Genomic DNA, 19,685 nt, shown 5'->3' with positions numbered 1-19,685 from the left:
ATGTGTGTGTGTGTGTGTGTGTGTGTGTGTGTATATATATATATATATATATATATATATATATATATATATATATATATATATATATATATATATATATCCAGTAGAGGGCCTCGGTGTGTTCCTTTCTTCAAAAGCAGGATGGTGTGAAAGTGGCAGAGATGTGCAAGTACAGAAGAGAAGAGAACTGCTACATGGAGCCAGTTCCAGGAAAACTTCAGGAGGAAAGAACAGCACATCACCATAAACAGTGCAGTGTAGAGTGGAAAGAGGAGAGGGGTCAGACGTGTGCTCCCTGCAGAAACTTCTAATATGATTGTGATATAATGTGTTCTCTCTGTGTGACATGCCTTGAATAGCTTTGCCTTGTTTACTGTGCTCATGAGGACTGCTGATGGTGCTCTCATCCCCACATACTCCATATCACGTTATTACATAGGCACAAGTGATCACTCATTCAACACTTATTTACTGACCTTTATTAACACTGGAAGGTGTCAAGTTATGTCTACTTAACTGTGAGAAACAAGACACCCTCCAGATGTTTCTGTCTATAATATTATACATAGATTAGCATGTGTAACATTTTTTCTGTATAAGAAAACAAATAGGGTTTGGCTATTCAAACAAGCAACAAAAAATGGAATCACAACATTTTAGAGCAAAATTTTTAAAAAGATATATAATTTATTAACAACATACAATTTCTTTCTCTCAGTTCCTTGTATAACAATTTTACAATGTGACCAATGATAATACCCATTTGCAATTTTATATATATATATATATATGTTTCATAATGTTTTATTTATTTTTCTCGATTATATAATGATTATTACTTCATTTATTCTTTTCATTAACTTTATGTATTTATGTAAGCGGACTGGATAAACAGCAAAGATTTCATTATAAACATTTGTCATTCCTATTGAGCATGTATGAAAATCCCATTTTAAACTACCTCACTATTGCCATCCTGTGTCCTTCTTATGTTACTGCAGTTTGTTATAATATTTTTGTGTGTAGTGCAGTCATCATGACCCTTTCTATTTCCCTGTACTTCTTAAACCTAAAAGCATGCTTCCTTAATTCATGCTTGGACACACACGTTAGGTTTTGTTGTACTTCCTGTACACATTTAAAGTAGGGATTTGAAACATTTTAAGACTGAAATCCTTTCCAAACATTATAATTTTTTTTGTATAATAGCACCGCATGCTTTGCATGTGATATACAGCTTAGGAACAATGGATTGATAGTTTTATGCATATAAGGTTTACGTGTAGAAAGAAAAAGTCAAAAGCTACAAATATTAATGGTGTTATTTTAAGATCTCACCCATCTAAGTTTCTGCTGATAGGGTCAGAACCTTTCACTTAGTCTAACCAATGACTGAGCATGTGCGGTTACTGCCTGTTACTTACATAAGCAAAATTCTAAACAGTCATATAAGATACTGTAAAACTGCACCACAAAACCCTTTCTGTAATGCTGTATCTTTGCCACCAAAAGTCAAACAGCTTAAAAGAAAAACAGATATATTAATGAGCTTTTAAATGAAAAGTTATACTGATTTTCCATTTTTTGCTAACAACATACAGTTTATATCATACAGTGTGACATACATTCAGTTATTTGTATAACATAGTGCAAATCACTATTTATAAAAGAGAATTCATCAAAATTAATTAGTCCAACTACAATGTTATGCATATAAAATACCAAACTCGGATCTACAGTCCCTTCTGAAACTATTGGAATGGCAAGACCAGTTCATTTGTTTGTGCTATATACCAAATACATTTGGGTTTGATATCAAAAGATGGATATGAGACAAGAGTTTAGGATTTCAGCTTTTATTTCCTGGTATTTATATCTAGATGAGTTAAACAACTGAAAACATAGAACCTTTTGTATAAGACCTCCCAACTTTTAGCTGAGCAAAATTATAGGAATGTCTTGAAACTGCATCAAGCCTGTGACTCACTGGCATCACCAAATGGTTGGTTTCTTCTTTTGTGATGCTTTTCCAGGCTTTTACTGCAGCCTCTTTCAGTTGTTGTATGTTTTGGGGGGTTTCTCCCTTCCATCTGCTTGTCAGGAGGTGAAATGCTGCTCAGTTGGGTTAAGGTCTGGTGACTGAACAGAATGTTTGTGGCTCATCTCTGTATTTCTTTTGCAAATTCCAATCTGGCTTTCCGATTCTTACTGCTGATGAGTGGTTTGCATCTTGTGGTATGGCCTCTATCTTTCTGCTCTCAAAGTCTTCTATAAAAATGGTAGATTGTGATACCTTCACCCCTGCCCTGTAGAGGTTGTTGGTGATGTCACTGACTGTTGTTTTGGGGGTTTTCTTCACAACTCTCACAATGTTTCTATCATATGCTGTTGTTGTTTTCATTGGCCATTTGATGTCTGTTGCTCAGTACACCAGTGGTTTCTTTCTTTTTCAGGACATTTCAAATTGTTGCATTGACTATGTCCAATGTTTGTGCAGTGTCTCTGATTGATTTTCCCTCTTTTCTTAGCTTCAAAATAGACCAATAGACAACTCTCTGACCTTCATGTTGGCTTATCTTTTTTAACAACAAATGCAGTCTTCACAGGTGAAACTGAAGGCTAAAACCAAGAGTAGATGTTCAGAGCTATTTATTGTTTGAACAATCAATCTAACAGGACACACCTGGGTAACAAGAAACACCTGTCAGTCACATGTTCCAATATTTTTGCTCACCTACAAATTAGGTGGTTTAATACAAAATGTGATATGCTATATGTTGTTTAATACATTTTTACATATAAATATCAGGAAATAAAAGCTGAAATTCTAAACTCTCTTCTCAAATTCATCTTTTGATCTCAAATAAAAACGTCTTCAGTCTACAGTAAAAAACAAATGAGCTGGCCTTGCTGTTCCAGTAGTTTGGGAGGGGACTGTACTGTCAGGCAAAATAATCAATCTAGAATCATGAAATGGAAGATTTCCAGGCAGAAGTGGTTTTGAATATATAAATATGTCCCTAACATCGTCAGTGGGTTGACTTTCTCTAACATACAGCAAAGCATACAATAGATTGAGGAATCATATTTAATACTGCCCAAACATTGTCCAATACTAGTCTTAATACTATAATACAGGTTTAAGAAATAAGTCTAAGAAATAATTGAATGGTATTGTTGCAGATAACACCCGTCTTGGTTAAAACAAAAATAAAAAAAATAAAAAAATAAAAAAATAAAAAAGGAAATGTACTCATTTCTATGCTCTTAGAAACTACTGTTTTTAGTTCACTATTCATGGGATTATTTGATTATTTTAATTTATAGCATGGGTCTTAAGTCATATCTTCAAAGGGCCAGTGTGGCTGCAGGGTTTCATTCAAGCAGGAGTAGACATGAATCCACTTATTTTATAATATAAACAACAACAACAACAACAACAACAACAACAATAATAATAATAATAATAACAAATATTATTATTGTTGTTGTTGTTGCTGTTATTATTATTATTATTATTATTATTATTATTATTATTATTATTCATTCATTCATTCATTCATTCATTCATTCATTTAATAAATTCTTTCTTGGTCTTCAAACGACTATTAGGTGAGGCTCGTGTTTGACAATGAAAACCTGTCAAGATAAAACTGACCCCTAATATACAGCATATTAACTATACTTAACACAGACCTACTATAGTTGGAAAGCTTTTGTTTTTTTTTGTTTTTTTTATTTATCTCATCAGCAGTTTCTGACTATAGCAAGTTTTTGTGTGCATGTTACCATCTTCCATTTGAAGTGTAATACCAAAGACAATGGTGTGAAAGACTAACTTCCTTTTTAATGCATGCTGCAACTTGCCTTGGTCTAGTGTAGTATATAAAGTCAGTACGCAGTGTTTTAGGTTTCAATTGTCAGTGATCTTTCCTTGTGTGAAAAGGTAAGAAACCAGCTGTCTAATAATAATAATAATAATAATAATAATAATAGAGTGAGTGCCTTTTGCATTTTTGTTACCAATAATATAATATAATTGCTTTATAGTATATATATATATATATATATATATATATATATATATATATATATATATATATATATATATATATGTGTGTGTGTGTGTGTGTGTGTGTGTGTGTGTGTGTGTGTGTGTGTGTGTGTGTGTGTGTGTAAAAATTATAAATGTGCAAAAGTTTTAGGCACTCTATTTTTTTATATAGATTTTTTATTTGACTTTATTTTATCAGTACAAAAATTATTTTAGATTCCCAAACATTAGTTTTCTAACACAAAATCACATGTTACAGAAGAATGTTTGGATCTCATTAAAGAAAGCAGCATATTAGGTAAAAGTAAACTTTTCAGACAAAAGCACAATGAACGCTGCTGGGTTTTTCTGCAAAAATAGGAAGCAAGTGTGACAGTCAAAGTCTCCAGAAGAACTGTGACTGATTCTGCATTTTGTCACACCAAATATTGACTGTTTAATTTACAACTGTTTACTTTACTGTATTTTTTTTAATGTAGAAACATTTAATTTAATTATTTTAAAGGCATCTTTGCTCTACAGCCTTTCGTTGCATGTGATTAAAACCTTTGCACAGTACTATACACACACACACACACCCCACCTCGTGACCCGAGTCCCCTGGGATAGGCTCCCTGTGACCCTGCATAGGATAAGCGGTACAGAAAATTGATGGGTATATATATATATATATATATATATATATATATATATATATATATATATATATATATATATATATATATATATGTATAAAATTGTTACTTACTGAAGAATTTATTATATGTAGATGGCTGTCTCAAACATTCAGATGCTTTCAGTGCTGTTGGTCTGTATGGCAAGTACAATGCAAACTGATGGATCGGTAAGCATGAATTAAACATAAAACCCCCTTTTAAAAAGATATTATACATATATTCTGATTTATTTTTTAAATGTCTAGCTGATACGGCCTGTCCAATAACAATGCTCCAAAATATTATTCAGACTTACTTAAGGTAATAATGATCTATCTCTGAATAATTGCAATTGTGTTTTAGTATGCACTCAAAATGTGGAGCAACGAAGACCAGGCACTTCAAGAACAACTCAGTTTTATGTATAAGGTAGAGAAGAACCACACAACATCTTCTAGTAACTCACACATCATCCCATAGACTCTACATACAATCCTCTGAATTTTTCAGGAAATAGAAGCCCTGAGACAAGAACAAAGTTGGATGAAACAGAAACAAGAAGACATGACACAGGTAAGAGCAGTATAAAATTCAGCCTAACTTCATGGTGTAAAAGTAAACATATTGATAAAAATGATGGATTTGAATCAAAGTATATACATATTTGTGTAGGTGGTGTTGCATTGTACACAAACGCAAGCATACACAGATAAGGAGGTGAATATGACATCCCTGGAAAAAGGTCAGTATATCGACCTTTTAATCTCTTAAAATACATAAAATACATCAGGCTATTTTATTATCCATATCTGGTTTCCTAGTAAACATGATATAATATTATATTGAAACATACAAGAGGATAAAAATGACATGTCTGATGGTTACATTACATTATACGTTACATTACATTACATTATCTAATGGTTTTCTTCCCTGCTGTCTTGGCCAGGCAGCACCTCTATGCTGTATTCCTTTCCCCAAGAGGAGGAAGATGATGACACTGATGAAGGCTTCGACCCCTGTAAGAAGTACAAGTCACTCAACCAGGACTGGAGAGCTACCAACTACAGCACCAAGCAAGTTTCCTGTGATCGCAACGTGCAGTGGAATGGCTGGTATCGCCTGTTCTACAGGGGTAAAAGCATCCAAATGCCTGAGCTGTGCGTGAAGAAGGAACGCTGTGGAACACATGCACCGCTGTGGTTAGTAGGTGGCCATCCACGCAAACGTAACATAATCGTCACACGCAAAGTTTGTGGCCACTGGAACGGTAACTGCTGCGCCTTCAAATCCCCTCCAATCCAAGTGAAAGCATGTCAGGGCAACTACTATGTCTACAAGTTTGTCCAGCCACCGACCTGTCATCTGGCCTATTGTGCAGGTGAGAGCTCAGATGTGATTTCCCCGATTCAAACACAATTTTCTAAATGTTATTAAACATTTCAGACATCAAATTCATGATTGTGTTTTTGTGTAAACCTTGTTTCAGATGTTAACACTCTTATCTGTGGGCAATGTAAGAAAAATGAAATTTGTACCAGCAAGGACAAGATCAAGTGGTTTTGCAAGAAAACAAAAAGAAGAGGCAAGTATAAATATTTTCTCCATGTTACATATTTAAGTCTAGCTTAATTCTAACACACAAATTCAGGAAAGTTAGAGAGAAACTTAATTCTGTAGATCAGCTAAATATTCATACATAGATTTAGATAGAGGGGTTATGTCTTTATTGTACCATCATTACAACATTCTTCTTTCTCTTACAGTGAAAGGCAAAGTGCACTTCTTCGTTGCCTACCCTGGCTCACTGTCTGGCAAAGTGAACCGAATCCAGTACAGGAAGGTACATGTGAATGTGGGTGGGGCCTTCAACAGGCGCACTGGTGTGTTCACGGCTCCAGTCGCGGGAATTTATCAGTTCTTCTTCTCCACTCAGTCGATGAATGGGCTTAAGACTGACCTGTGGCTTGTTGTGAATGGCTATTGGGTTTCTGTGTCTCACACTCATGTCAGCGTCTCAAACTCAGTAGGAAATCTTTCAACATACATGACCACTCTGCGCAAAGGTGCCATAGTATATGTGACCCATAACTGTGGCAACTCCTGGGCTAACTCAGCATCCAACACCATTGTATTTGGGGGTTCACTGCTTTTAGTACAAAGATGAAGGAAGAGCTTTAGCTACCACCTGAATATGTTTTATAATGAAGATTGTGAAGCTATTTCTATTCCATGTACGTTATCTTAATATACAGCTGTCAGATGGGGCCTAGGAAATTATGTGTAAATTTTAATTGGGTGTAATGGTTGCATATGTACGTGTGTGTGTGTGTGTGTGTGTGTGTGTGTGTTTGCATGCTTTTAAAAATTTGCATGTTACTGTTTGAGTATTATCATGCTTGATTGTCTTGCTTTGTATAATTTTGATCCTTGCCTAATTTTTTTGTAATTCATTCCTGATATTAATGAAGTACTTTCTCCTGTGCCAGCTGCAAAATAAATTCCTGCATCCTCTCTTTTTTTTCCTTGACTAATATGCCTAATATTGTGTGTAGTTAACATTGTATGCTTGTGATTCCTTGTTATGAACATAGTGGGGCAGCAAAGTTACTTCAGTGTTTAATAGTCTGAACATACACAAGATGGCCCCTGAACCACTGGTAATTTAACACACATCTGTCAGGAAACCTGTAATAATTTTTGTAATGTTCTTGTGTGGTTGTTGAAGGTGTGATCAATAAAATTCCCTGTAACATTCATGTTTAAGGGTTTACCTCAGGTAATGCCAAACTCCACCAACTGAATGACCTTTGCACTCCTCTATCAGATAAAAAAATGTCTTGAACAACAGCTAGAACATGTAATGTATTTCAACCAAATACACTGTGGTTGTCTTACATTGCTAAAATCCTGTCTTTACACATGTGTTTATTTTGGTGATTCACCTCTGAAGCCAGTTCCACAGCCATGTGGAGCTCTGTGAGGCACACACACACTGCGAGGTTTAGGTCTGGCCCTTGAAGAGGAGGAGCAGCTCTTTTACAGTATCGGTTCAGAAAGTGTGTGAGTCAGAGGAGCTGAGGGAATTTCACACACACAGAGGCATGGAGCTGTACTCACTTTAGCAGGGACAACACAACACTCAGAGGCAACAAGTCGCCCAAAATGATCTAAGGACAAACCGCGGTTTACGCTGGACTTCGGGAATCAGGAAATAACCAAATCAGTTTCTTTTCTTTTAATATAATTTCAAGGAAACGTGTGAAAAGTAAATGAATTTCAGATATAGCACTTGCTAACGGATAATGATTTATAATTTAACTTCCTTCGCATTGTCACTTTTATAAGCTGGGTGCACTGCGCTACGTTCAACTGCTCTGCCGTTTTGGCCGAAGTTTGGTGGTGAAGAGTTGTCGTAGGTTTTTGTTTTTATACAAACAAAGCGCATTATGGCCGAACACGAAAGTTTGGAGTTTGGAAAGGCTGATTTTGTTCTTCTGGACAATGTGTCTTTGGAAGAGTTCATGGCCAACCTTAAACTCAGGTAAGCAGAAGCAAGCCGGTCGTTCACCTTCACTGGGTTACACACACTGGCCGTGTCAGCCAATGTTTCCTAGAAACTCTAACGCATGAGCGTTAAGTTTCATGTGGGTAACCGGTTTTCTTCCTGATTTAGAAATAATTTGAGGAAAATTTCTCCCCCTTCTCCTCTCTCTCTCTCTCTCTCTCTCTCTCTCTCTCTCTCTCTCTCTCTCTCTCTCTCCTTCTCCTTTTCTCTTCTCTCTCTTCTCTTTTTGCTAAAGCATTTGTTTTCATCTGTTGTCAGTCTGTTTCTCAGTAGGTTTATTCAGTTTCCCTGCTGGACAAAAAAAAAAACCCTACATAAACCATCAGAGAAATTCTAATGTTTTCCACTACAAATGCCATTACAAAACATCAGCTAACCATTACCATAATCGGTCCTTAATAGTATCTACTAGACATAACATGCCACCGGTAGAAAGCAACAAATTACCAGTATAGGCCCACAGGGATCATTACAGTTTCCATTAAAACCAATACAATTCCCATTATAACCATCAAAACCATTATAAATTCTATATGGTTTTCTATTGTCTTTTTGATCAGGGTTGCTGCTTATGTTTATAAGTTTCTGATTCACTTATCTGCAAAATGCTCAATATGTTTTTATACCCATATAACTTATCTATGCACACAGATCAGCTTAGTATAGATATTGGTATGACTGTGGGTTAATATGAAACACTAACAAAGAATAACGTCCCACAAAATTATATGTTGATGTCACATCCTCAAAAAATATCTGTGTAAGTCATCCAGGTCATTAAAATGTCTAGTAGTAGTAAGTCAAGGTTTAAATAAGTTTTGCTCTACAAATCAAGTCACTTAAACTATTAGATATATAAATGAAACTTGTATTCAAACAAGCTGAGTTGACCAAGTTCACTGTATTAGTGGATGATTGTACAAGATCTTTGGTGGCAGTTCACAGTAATCAGGCTAAAGAAAGGAGAAAATGTCTAATTTATGTATGCTATAATAAAATATCCGACTTGGATTTCGTGGAATTTGTATTCTGTAACCACTTTTAAATTGAATTTTACCATTGTAATACATGTTATAAACAAAAACCAGTATGGTTCTCCTGAGCAAACACACTCTATATTTTTAGGCACTGTGATGTACAAATTAAATTCATCTATCATGCACAGGCTAAATTACAGAGGTTTTTATTGCCTTCTTTTACAATCATATTTGCCATGTGTTTCTATGCATAGTGCACAGCGATTGCATTAACCTCAGACTGCACCTGTTCAGGTTGGGTGCAGTGTTTGGGTTAGAGGGTGTGAATCATGGAAATTCTCCTCCCATCTTTAACCTTACAATAACTACAATGCTTTTTTCAAAGCTCAGCAATTGTATTATAGTACTGATGATGAAACATCTACATGTTAATTAGTTTCTAGTTGTTCACTTGCTTTACATTGTAGCTCAATACATGAAGCTGAAGTCATCTGAGAGATTAATAACTCTAGTCATACGGGATACATTTTTTGTAATGTTTGTTTAGTGAAAAATGTATTAAGTTTGATTGCAGTGACAGTAGGGCTATATAGTGTCCTTGTTTGACTAGCTATTATAGAGTCCCGGACTGTGTGTGTTTTGATTTTCTGCAAGCCGGAGATGGCGTGTGCACTTTGTTATGTGCAGAGGGTGTGACCAGACATGCTTCCTGCTACTTCCTCTGCTCCACATCTGTGTGTCTGGAGCTCCGTATACAACAGATAAAGCAGGGGGCACTTTAATAATTTATTTTAAAAGTTCTAAAAATTTATGCAACAGTTTTAAGTCATGACTTTTATTTAGGCCTATAAGTCTTTACAAATTGCTGGGTAGAAAACATTATAGATGATACTTTATTTCATACCTTTCATCATGGATATTCTATTAGCTGTGTTTATAAAGATAAGTCAGCCTTCAAATAGCAGTCGTTCCATAGAAAACAAGAGACTAAATATATAACAGTTGGGATTAAAGCCTTTTCTTAGGATTAAGGAAATGGGGCATTTTATGAGAGAACCTCCTTCTAGGGGAGTTTAACATTCAGGACTGAATCCCCCACTCAGCTGTCAGAGACCACTTATGCTCAATGTGTAAGCTAAACAAATGTCAGTACAGTATAGTATGGTGTTTTATATTTTAACTGTTCTACAGGCTGTTTACATGAGTCCCACATGCTGAACAAGAAAAAGTTTGAGTAGTGCACAGTTAATGTGCCCTCATTGCCTGCCTTTATATGGCAGTGTTTTGTCTGCCTCGAGGATCTTGGGAAACATCTGCACATTTCCAAAAACAATTCTGAGGGCTGACTGGGACATTTTTCTGAATTTTTCCCAGCGGTGCCCCTGATAATGCAGATGAAATAGCTGATTGCCACTACACCATATCAACAGTATGACTTGATCTTCCCCTGCTACCTCTCTGTCTCACACACATCCGGAGGCACTCTGTAAAGAAAGTCAAGCCGAAACTGATGATAAAAAAGAAAAATCTGGTTTTTAGGTTTGTTGGAACAAAGTTAGAAATGATGTTTGTCCCTCCTTCTTTTATAATACTTTAAAAGCAAATTAACAATGTATACACATGCTTTATCCCAAGAATACACTGTTGCGATATTTGTCAATGTTGTTAGTCATTATCTATCTATTGCTTATTTGCAATTTTTTAAATCTAAAGCCTAACAGCTAATCTTTAAAGATTATCACACATTTAACAAATACTTGTTGGCTTAGCACCCTCACAGATGTCGTTTATAACAGGACTGGAAGAACCATCAATGTAGCACACTGTGAAAAAAGAAGACATTGGTCTGCCATCTGATCTGGTTCCTGTGTGCCTGATCCTTGTTGAAAGTCCTTTGTCCATAACTAATGGAGAATGTGGTGTCTGAGGCAGCAAAAGGTTGAATCTCAATGTGTATCAAATGAACACAAGCAGTCATTGTGGTGCTCATTCAGGACTGATATGCCACTAGAACCTGATCAGCTGGTTGTTAGAGATCTTAAGTATTTAATTCCTATGCAACTATGAAACCAAAGGACAAATGGGCACAGCGCCTCTCCCATTTCAAGGACGTAACCATTCCCTTGTTGCCTTAACAGCAGGCTCTTGCTGCATGGGTCCCAGCTGTGACACATGGCAACCTGATTCCGTCTCTGTAGAGCAGGCGCACAGATCAAAGTCTCCTTGGAGCACCGGTGCAATGAACTAGGCTTGACGCAAAGTTAAAGGTTCTTGTTCCTCTTTCTGCATGAATATGAATGGTAAAGCAAAATATGGCCATTCAATGGGAGGAAATTAATGTTAAAGTGCACACGATGTTATCTGTGTAGATAATTTATTATTATTATTATTTAAAATATCCCAGAACAGCATAGAAGGAATATTTTCCATAGACTTTGCTAAAAGCGTGGAGGATTCACCTCTTGCTCTCAAACATTAAGATCCTTGGCCCAGAGATCTATCAGCTCTCTAAAGTCTGGAGCAGTGGCATGCTTGCCCATAGTTAGGGCTTCTTCCTTGGCCAAATCTCCCATAGTTCCCTCTTTGTTCCTCCTGCTAATAAAAATAGACAGACGAAGAACACAGTGTCCACTGCAGTGCTGACTCTTGTATACATGGAACAACTAAAATCTTAATTATCTTTGCTAACAAGGCATTATCGTTTGAAAAGAAAGTTTTGGAAGTTTGGAATTGTCACCATATTAAGCTTTGAAATTACATTACATGCTCTGTGGAAAAAAATATATATAAACGCATATAAAAGCTATGATTAAGTAGGGACTTTTTTGTCTTTTTTTGGTATGTTACAGCTGTACTACAGATATTAGCACCAACACTTGTGTGATTTTTATTACTTCGCCCCTACTTTCCCTCTCTTTCCCATCACTTTCCCATGTGTAACTCGTTGGTATTTCACCGTAGCCAGTTCCTACACTTTACAAGTTAAAAAAAGCAATACGACTACGCTGTAATGGTGAAAATATTTCTCTTTTTCCTAAAAGGCTGGATTAGGGGTTGTTTTTTTTTGTTTTGTTTTGTTTTTTTTCTTTTCTTTTTTTTCAAAAACAGGCCCCTTTCTCTCACTCTCATGCTAAGAAAAGGGTTAGTCTCACCACAAAAATTTTCATACAACCCTAATAATCTGAAACACATTACTGCCCTTACATAAACAGAGCTGTGCATTTTGGCACTTATTTCTATTCAAAATAAGATCTAAGACGTGCAGACGTCTCATTTGTGGACTATGAGCTTTGGCAGATGGGCAGTAAGAGAACTAGTAATGTTTGAGATGCTCTCATTTCTTTCTGCTTTCCCTTTCATTCTTTGTTCCTTTGGCCTCACTATTTTTAGGGTGGCAGTTGATTCCTCAATTCCTTGGTATCTGTTTTTCTTTCCCATGTTTCTCAATTGTTCCAGATTTGTAATGAGGAATAGTATGTGATTATATTGACACATGATTGATGTAAAATAATAAAATCTTTGTTTTAAAAATTGTCATGTAGGAAGGAAAAATAAATAAATGTCTGGGCAGTTCCATTTTTAGAGACTCTATTCGTGTACCATGAGATTGTGGCTATTCTTTTCTAGTCCTTTATTCCCCCATGTTATTTGAACTGGATATTAAGGCCTTGTGGTTGAACTGACTATATGTTGAGAAGCAAACCTTTAATTTGGTTCAGGAGCACATTCAGCAATCAGGCATGGAGAAGTATGATGTGTAAATGTGAGATGTTGCTAACGTGGAAAAGAGGTTCCATCATTCTGGAGCGGCTGTCCGGCTACCTGTTGATACAAAGCTCTGCTGGCAGAGTGGTGAAATTGTGCAGCCAGATTTGAGTGCACTCATTCTGGGCGGGACGCAAACTTAGGGAGCACTTTTAAGTCCACTTTGCTTCTCCACCCTCACTCATTTATTTACAGTACATGATGAATCAGTATCCCTGTTAAGCTTCCTTCTCCCTTTTATTCTCTCTCCATTTTCCTCTCTCTTTCTAGGCCTTTTCTGTTTTTTTCATAGCTTTCATTTCCCCCGATCAAAATCCTAGAGCTTTCCTGAAATAACATGCTGAGTAATGTCTGAGTTTGCTGGATGGCCTCATCTTTTTGTCTCTTTTATCCCCTCTCTTTCTTTGGCTGTTGTCCCATCAGCACTTTTGTCTCTGACATCAGGTCAGGATCAAGCCCATGTGCTAAAGAGAAGGTGGCCTGTGGCCAAGCCTTACCACCAGATCTACTTAAGTCACTTTATTACCCACTTCTGAAACCAGATTCCTGAAACCTGCCCCTTTAGTCCTGATTGTCAGGCAGACAGGAGAACAAAAGCAGCTCTGATCTCAGCTCCACAGAGGAAGGCACTGGCTAAAGTGACAAATTTCAAATAGTTGGCTCAGCGGTACATCAGGCTAAAATTTCTGAACTATCAACACAGCATTAATACATGTTAATCCTCAACTTTGTGGATCACACTATGAATTCAAGGGTGTACTTTTACTATTAGTCCTTAAAACAGTAATTTGCACTTCAAAAAATGACCTTGTTTTCCCTTCTCTTAGCTCATCCTCTATTTGCAGACCCTATATACATATATATATTTTTTTACCCAACCGCTGATCTTTTGTGATGTGTATACATCAGTGTGTCAGAAAAAGGGACAAGTTGGAAGACCAAGACAGGAGTGTGCCTGACTGAGTGAGTCTAGACTAGCAGGAAGGCATACGACTCATCAGGCCACTGAGATTGATTTGTCTAGTTGGTCAGTGGTGGGACTTTTTGTTTTCTGCTGTAGCTGTCAGTAGTGAGGAAGCTGCTGTTTAGCACCAAGTAGGTGTTACCCTGGCAGAAGTGCTGCTAATGCAACTCCTAGATGTGTCAGAGGAACAGAGCTGGTGGCAGAAAGTGGGTGTAGGAGGCTGGTACTGAGATTACATTCAAAAGCCAAGAAAAAGAGTTGTCCAAGGTCAAATGAAAGATCATGCAGTGAAGCTGCATAAAATGTTGGAATATAATTAAGTTTCTTAAACGACTAGTTTTAGGTTATAATTTTTCTGCCATAATTTTAGTATTTATTTGTTACATCATGCTTTATTTAGGATATGTGTGTTTTTAAAGGGATTTCATTTAAAGCAGAGCTGTACCTCCTTTTCAGGAGATTTTCAGGAGAAATAATTTTGAAAAATCCTTATAAGCTTTACAGATCTTTATCAGAAAGGTTTTAAGAGATGTTTTTCACGCTTGTTCAATGAACCATAAACAATTATTGCACATGCACCTGTGGAACAGTCCTTAAGACACTAAGACACTAGTTTACAGGCGATAGGCAATTAAAGTTACAATAACATAGGACACTAAAGAGATCATTCACCTGACTCTGAAAAACACCAGAAGAAAGATGACAAGGTTTCCTGCTCACCTGCGTGAACATGCCATAGGCCTGCTGCAGGGAGGCATGAAGACTGCAGATGTGGCCAGAGCAAAAAAATTGCAATGTCTGTAATGTAAGACGCCTAAGACAGTGCTACAGGGAGACAGGAAGGACAGCTGATTGTCCTCGGAGTGGAAAATTACATGTAACCATGTGTCTCCCCAGACGTGATCAAGAACTTGCAAATGTCTTGGTGGAAGAGTGGGGTAACATCTCACAGCAAGAACTGTCAAATCTGGTGCAGTCCATGAGGAGGAGATGCACTGTAGTACTTAAAGCAGCTGGTGGCCACAGATATTGACTGTTAATTTTGATATCGACCCCCCCTTTTTGCTCAGGGACTCATTATTCCATTTCTGTTCGTCAAATGTCTGTAAAACTTGTTCTGAGTCTCAGCTGTTGAATCTTTTTATGTTAATACAATTATTTATACATGTTAAGAAATTTGCTGGAAATAAAATCAGAATGTGAGAGGACATTTCTTTTTTTGCTGAGTATTTACAGGTGTATCTCAAAAAATTATAATATCAGGGGAAAAGTTATTTTTTTCCATAATTTAATAAAAAAAAATGGGACCTTCATCTATTCTAGATTCATTACATCTAAAGTTAAATATTTAGAGTCTTTTTTTTTTTTTAATCTTACAGCTTGCAGCTCATGAAAATCAAAAATCCAGTATCTCAAAATATTGGAATAAAGAATTTATAATACAGAAATGTCTAGTGTGAAGTTTCCACAGTCAGTGAGGATTTGGGGTGTCATGTCATCTGCTGCTGTTGTTCCACTGTGTTTTCTCAAATCAAGAGTCAATGCAGCATCTAACAGGAGACTTCATGTTCCATCTGCTGACAAGCTTTATGGAGATGCTGATTTCCTTTTCCTGCAGGACTCGGCACCTGCCCACAGTGCCAAAACGACTAGTAACTACTAGTTGCTGACCATGGTATTACTGTGCTTGATTGGCCAGACAAACTCGCCTGAACCCCACAGAGAATCTATGAGTCACACCAGACCCAACAATACAGACGAGCTGAAGGCCGCTATCAAAGCAACCTGGGCTTCCAGAACACCTCAGCAGTGCCACAGGCTGATTGCTTCCCTGTCACGCCGCATTGATGCAGTAATTCATGCAAAATAATCCCTGACCAAGTATTGAGTACATAAATTAATATGCTTTTCAGAAGGTCGATATTTCTGTATTATAAATTCTTTATTCTAATATTTTGAGATGGACTTTTGATTTCCATCAGCTGTAGGCTGTAATCATCGAGATTAAAATAAAAAGGCTTGAAATATTTCTCTTCATGTGTAATGAATCTAGAATATATGAAAGTTCCACTTTTAGAATTAAATTACAGAATTTTTTTTTCCACGATTATCCTAGGTGAACAAGGGTTAAAGCACTATAGCTGGCAAAATAAAAGGATCGACTAGCAAATAAATCTGATTCATACATGTGCCTCAGGTGTATTTTTTTGAGATGCACCCGTGTAGATGTGTGTATGTGTGTATATATGTATGTGTATATATAATCTCAAAAAAGGGTATTACACATCCTCTTACTGCTGTATGTATGCTGGGTTTTACTAAACAACTGAATTAAATCCAGTTAGAATTTCTAACTGATAAGGTATATATAGTTATAGCTATAACACTTGCCACTTATCTCATTGTTTATAACAGCCATCCTATTATTTCAGACCAAGGCAGTAATGATGATAATGATTAACCATTAACACAGGGTACATAAATGTCATTTAAATCTGACTATAGAACCGAGGCATACTCATTATCAGGTCAGACCCATCATGCACTTTGCTATGCTGTGGGTTCTGGGTCATAATGAATTATTGATGGTAAATTGCATCTAAGGTATAAATGTGGATAAGATAAACATTATAACCATGTTGATATGGTTGAGATCAAAGGAAATCATTGTGTGTGGCCTGATAGGTGTGTAAAAATGCACTGATGCATCATGTTTTTGGATTATTATACACAGTATGATGAATTGTAATATTAATCAATATAGTATGTTCTTATTTATTTAAGAATATTCCCCTATATTAAGCTGTGGTTTTAAAAATGTTTGGGAAATATAAAGCTTGCCTAGTTTTATTTATTTTCCACTGCTGTGTAAATATTTCCACCTAGGGGTGTAAACTTCAGGCAATATGATGCGATACGATTTTAATTCTTAAGGCAATAATTTGACAATTGACAATACCACTTAACATGGTAAACTTGTGAGTACATTATTCATTGGATTGAATTGTTGTGACATGAAAGGCACATACACGCACACCATATGACATTTTCCCATTGCTTCCATTTTTACTGGGGTTTTAACTGATGTCAGGGAATGTTGGTTGCTCTCCACCCTTTATAACGATGGACAAATAACCACAAAAGAGACCCACCCAAACAAGGCTGCAAGCAGTAGTTATCTCTAGCCTGGCCTGTAATTCCACTCTAAAAATGGAGTGGCTCTCACATGGCCTGCAGTGAGGATTTCACGCCTTATCCTAGGTGAGCATGGGTTAAAGCTATAGCTCTCAAAATAAAAGGATCGACTAGCAAATGAATCTGATTCATACATGTACCTCCGGTGTATTCTATTACTGTGAATGCATTCCAGTTTGTTACAAATATCGCAGATAATGAAGGTATGGATGGTATGGGATTTAGGGAGGAGGAGAGTTTGTCACATTCCACAAAAGAAACATCACATTCATTTATAACATATTGAGTTCATAACCATTTTAGTATGCTCACTGACCTGGTGGAGTTCAGTCAAGTTTTGATGAAAGAGTACCAGTGTGTATGTGTAAAGGAGCGCGAGTATGCGGTACAATGCTGCTGCACCAGGCTCAGCTGGGAGTGAAAGTAAGGTGGACTTTTATCTGTATCCAGAGCACCCACTCCAAGGACTGATGGGAAATGGGGCCATGAGGAGGGTTGAGGATGTACCACTATAAACCATTTCTTCACTGTTTTTTTTTTTTTTTTTTTTTTTTTCCAAAAATAAACACAACTTGAACCCCTACTGCCTTTTCATGTCATACTACATTTTATATTATTGGTTTCATTCACACAATAGCACAATATAAAATGTTGCTTAAACTGCAGCACTGCCTGAAGGATCCTATTCTTCCACATTCCTGTGGTGTTAGTTAATATTTTATGCTGAATCTGTTATTTTCATTATACATCAATCTCTCCGAGATGAAGCAGTTGTGTTTTATCAGTGATTTTGTACTATTTCATGCACAGTTGGTTCTGCACTGGCCTGCTGCCTCCTTAAACTAGGAAGTGGTGATGAATTTGGAAATTAATTATGACTATTTTTACACCATGGCGTCAACAGGGTTTATGTACAGGATTTATCTTTCCGCATGCAATTATATTTTGGGCAGGATGCTGTGATGGAACATATATGGCAGCTCCTGTATAAAAGCAGGTGCAGCTCTCTCATTGTTGTGTTGTTCTGTTGGTAAGTGAGGATGTCATTTATGGGGTTGGTTCAATGCTACTATTCTTTTAGGCATGACTCAGTAACCTGCTATCCAAATGATTGGTGACATTTTATAAGAGGAATGGAAGAAGTAAGCATTGGATTATTACAGATACTGGTTCCATAATCCTGTATGTCTTGTATAACTAGAATGCCTCTGACGTATTGCTTAAGCCAGTAGATTGTCAGAACAGTTTGAACTCTCAGAACCCACAGTGCCACAATAGTGTGATTGCATACTGATCTTTATCTCAAATAAAGGACTTAATTAGCATCTTCAAATTTACGGGGACTTTCTAAGTAATGTAGCATTAAATGGTTCAAGGTCATTAAAACTGTGCCCTAATTTGCCCTGTGCTAGCAGGTTTTGTATATACTGGGCCTAATTTATAAATGTTTTCTGATTTGCTTTTAGTGACAGCACAAAACTCTATAAAAGGCAAAGTGGAAACTGACAAAGTGATGACTAAACTGCCATTTTAGTCTGCAAAATTTTCCATTGCAAAAGCTCAGCCATTGCAGTGATTTCTACAGGCAACAATGAACTGTTCCTTTTTGTTAGGTGCCGTTACTTGTCTTAATGTAGTACATTTAAAAAAATTTATTTTCTTTAAATTTTTGTGCAGTTGAATTAAGTAAGATATTTCAGCTTGATAGAATAATCCATATATAGCCATGTGAAAAAATAAGTACCTTCCTTGGTGGATTTGCTAGTATGCAAATCATTATCCTGTTGATACAGTTGAACAGATCAAATGATGCAGAATTCATAGTTGAATCAATGAATGCAAGCTGTCCATTCCCTGAGGCAGCAAAGCAACCCCAAACCAAAACATTTCCACCACCATGCTTCTCCTGAAAAGCTGTTTTTGGTCAAACATGTCTGCTGTTGCTGTTGTCAAACAACTCTATTTTTGATTTGTCTGTCCAAAGCACATTATTCCAAAAGGCCCGGTCTTTGCCTATATGCGCATTGGCAAACTGTAGTCTTGCTCTAATGTTTTTTTTACACAGCAAATGCTTTTTCCTGGCACACCTCCCATGCAGGTCAAATTTGTGCAACCTCTTTCTGATTTTAGAAGCATGCACTTTGACACCAACAGTTGCAAGACTTATTAGCAGATCCTGTGATGAAATTTTGGGTTTCTTGGAGACTTCTTTTTTCATTAGACGGTCTGCTCTTGGGTGAAATTTGCTGGGATGGCCAGTCCTGGACAAACTGGTAGTCGCTTGAAATCTGCGCCACTTGTAGATTATTTTTTTTACAGTGGAATGTTGTGTTTAAGATAATTTGGAGATCCTTGCCAGACTCATGGGCATCCGCAACATTTTTTCTCAAGGCATTACAAAACTTTTTAAGTCTTGAAATGATGACACCACACACCTCAATAGCAAAGGGAACACCAGACACTAGATATGAGCGGTATAAATAAGGCAGGTTCCACGTGCACTCCC

At 36.7% G+C, this 19,685-nt stretch overlaps 2 protein-coding genes across 2 annotated transcripts in view; both read left to right on the top strand.

The window, feature by feature from the left end:
- The first annotated feature begins 3,839 nt into the window (after positions 1-3,839).
- Positions 3,840-7,469, top strand: LOC108273441 (uncharacterized). The gene is made up of 8 exons (XM_017482650.3): positions 3,840-3,946; positions 4,824-4,898; positions 5,074-5,139; positions 5,221-5,283; positions 5,383-5,452; positions 5,660-6,091; positions 6,200-6,295; positions 6,477-7,469. Exons 2-8 carry the CDS (start codon positions 4,824-4,826, stop codon positions 6,875-6,877), a joined length of 1,203 nt encoding a protein of 400 aa, XP_017338139.1. The 5' UTR covers positions 3,840-3,946; the 3' UTR covers positions 6,878-7,469.
- A 261-nt stretch (positions 7,470-7,730) lies between these two features.
- myo1d (myosin 1D) overlaps positions 7,731-19,685 on the top strand; it is a 74,160-nt gene continuing 62,205 nt past the window's right edge. The window contains exon 1 of the mRNA XM_017483866.3: positions 7,731-8,254. Within this exon, the coding sequence (XP_017339355.1) occupies positions 8,160-8,254 (95 nt within the window). The 5' untranslated portion in view covers positions 7,731-8,159. The remainder of the gene's footprint in view (positions 8,255-19,685) is intronic.

The sequence above is a fragment of the Ictalurus punctatus genome, chromosome 13 (assembly GCF_001660625.3).
Source record: "Ictalurus punctatus breed USDA103 chromosome 13, Coco_2.0, whole genome shotgun sequence".
Taxonomy (NCBI): domain Eukaryota; kingdom Metazoa; phylum Chordata; class Actinopteri; order Siluriformes; family Ictaluridae; genus Ictalurus; species Ictalurus punctatus.
The sequence above is the reverse complement of the archived record's forward strand: the minus strand, read 5'-3'. Positions and strand labels throughout refer to the sequence as shown.

Excerpts from the sequence above, each read along its gene's own strand:
- LOC108273441 (XM_017482650.3), top strand. The coding sequence starts at position 4,824 with ATGGCTGTCTCAAACATTCAGATGCTTTCAGTGCTGTTGGTCTGTATG. Across the intron at positions 5,140-5,220 it reads AACTCAGTTTTATGTATAAG|GAAATAGAAGCCCTGAGACA; the intron begins GTAGAGAAGAAC and ends TGAATTTTTCAG. Across the intron at positions 6,296-6,476 it reads CAAGAAAACAAAAAGAAGAG|TGAAAGGCAAAGTGCACTTC; the intron begins GCAAGTATAAAT and ends TTTCTCTTACAG.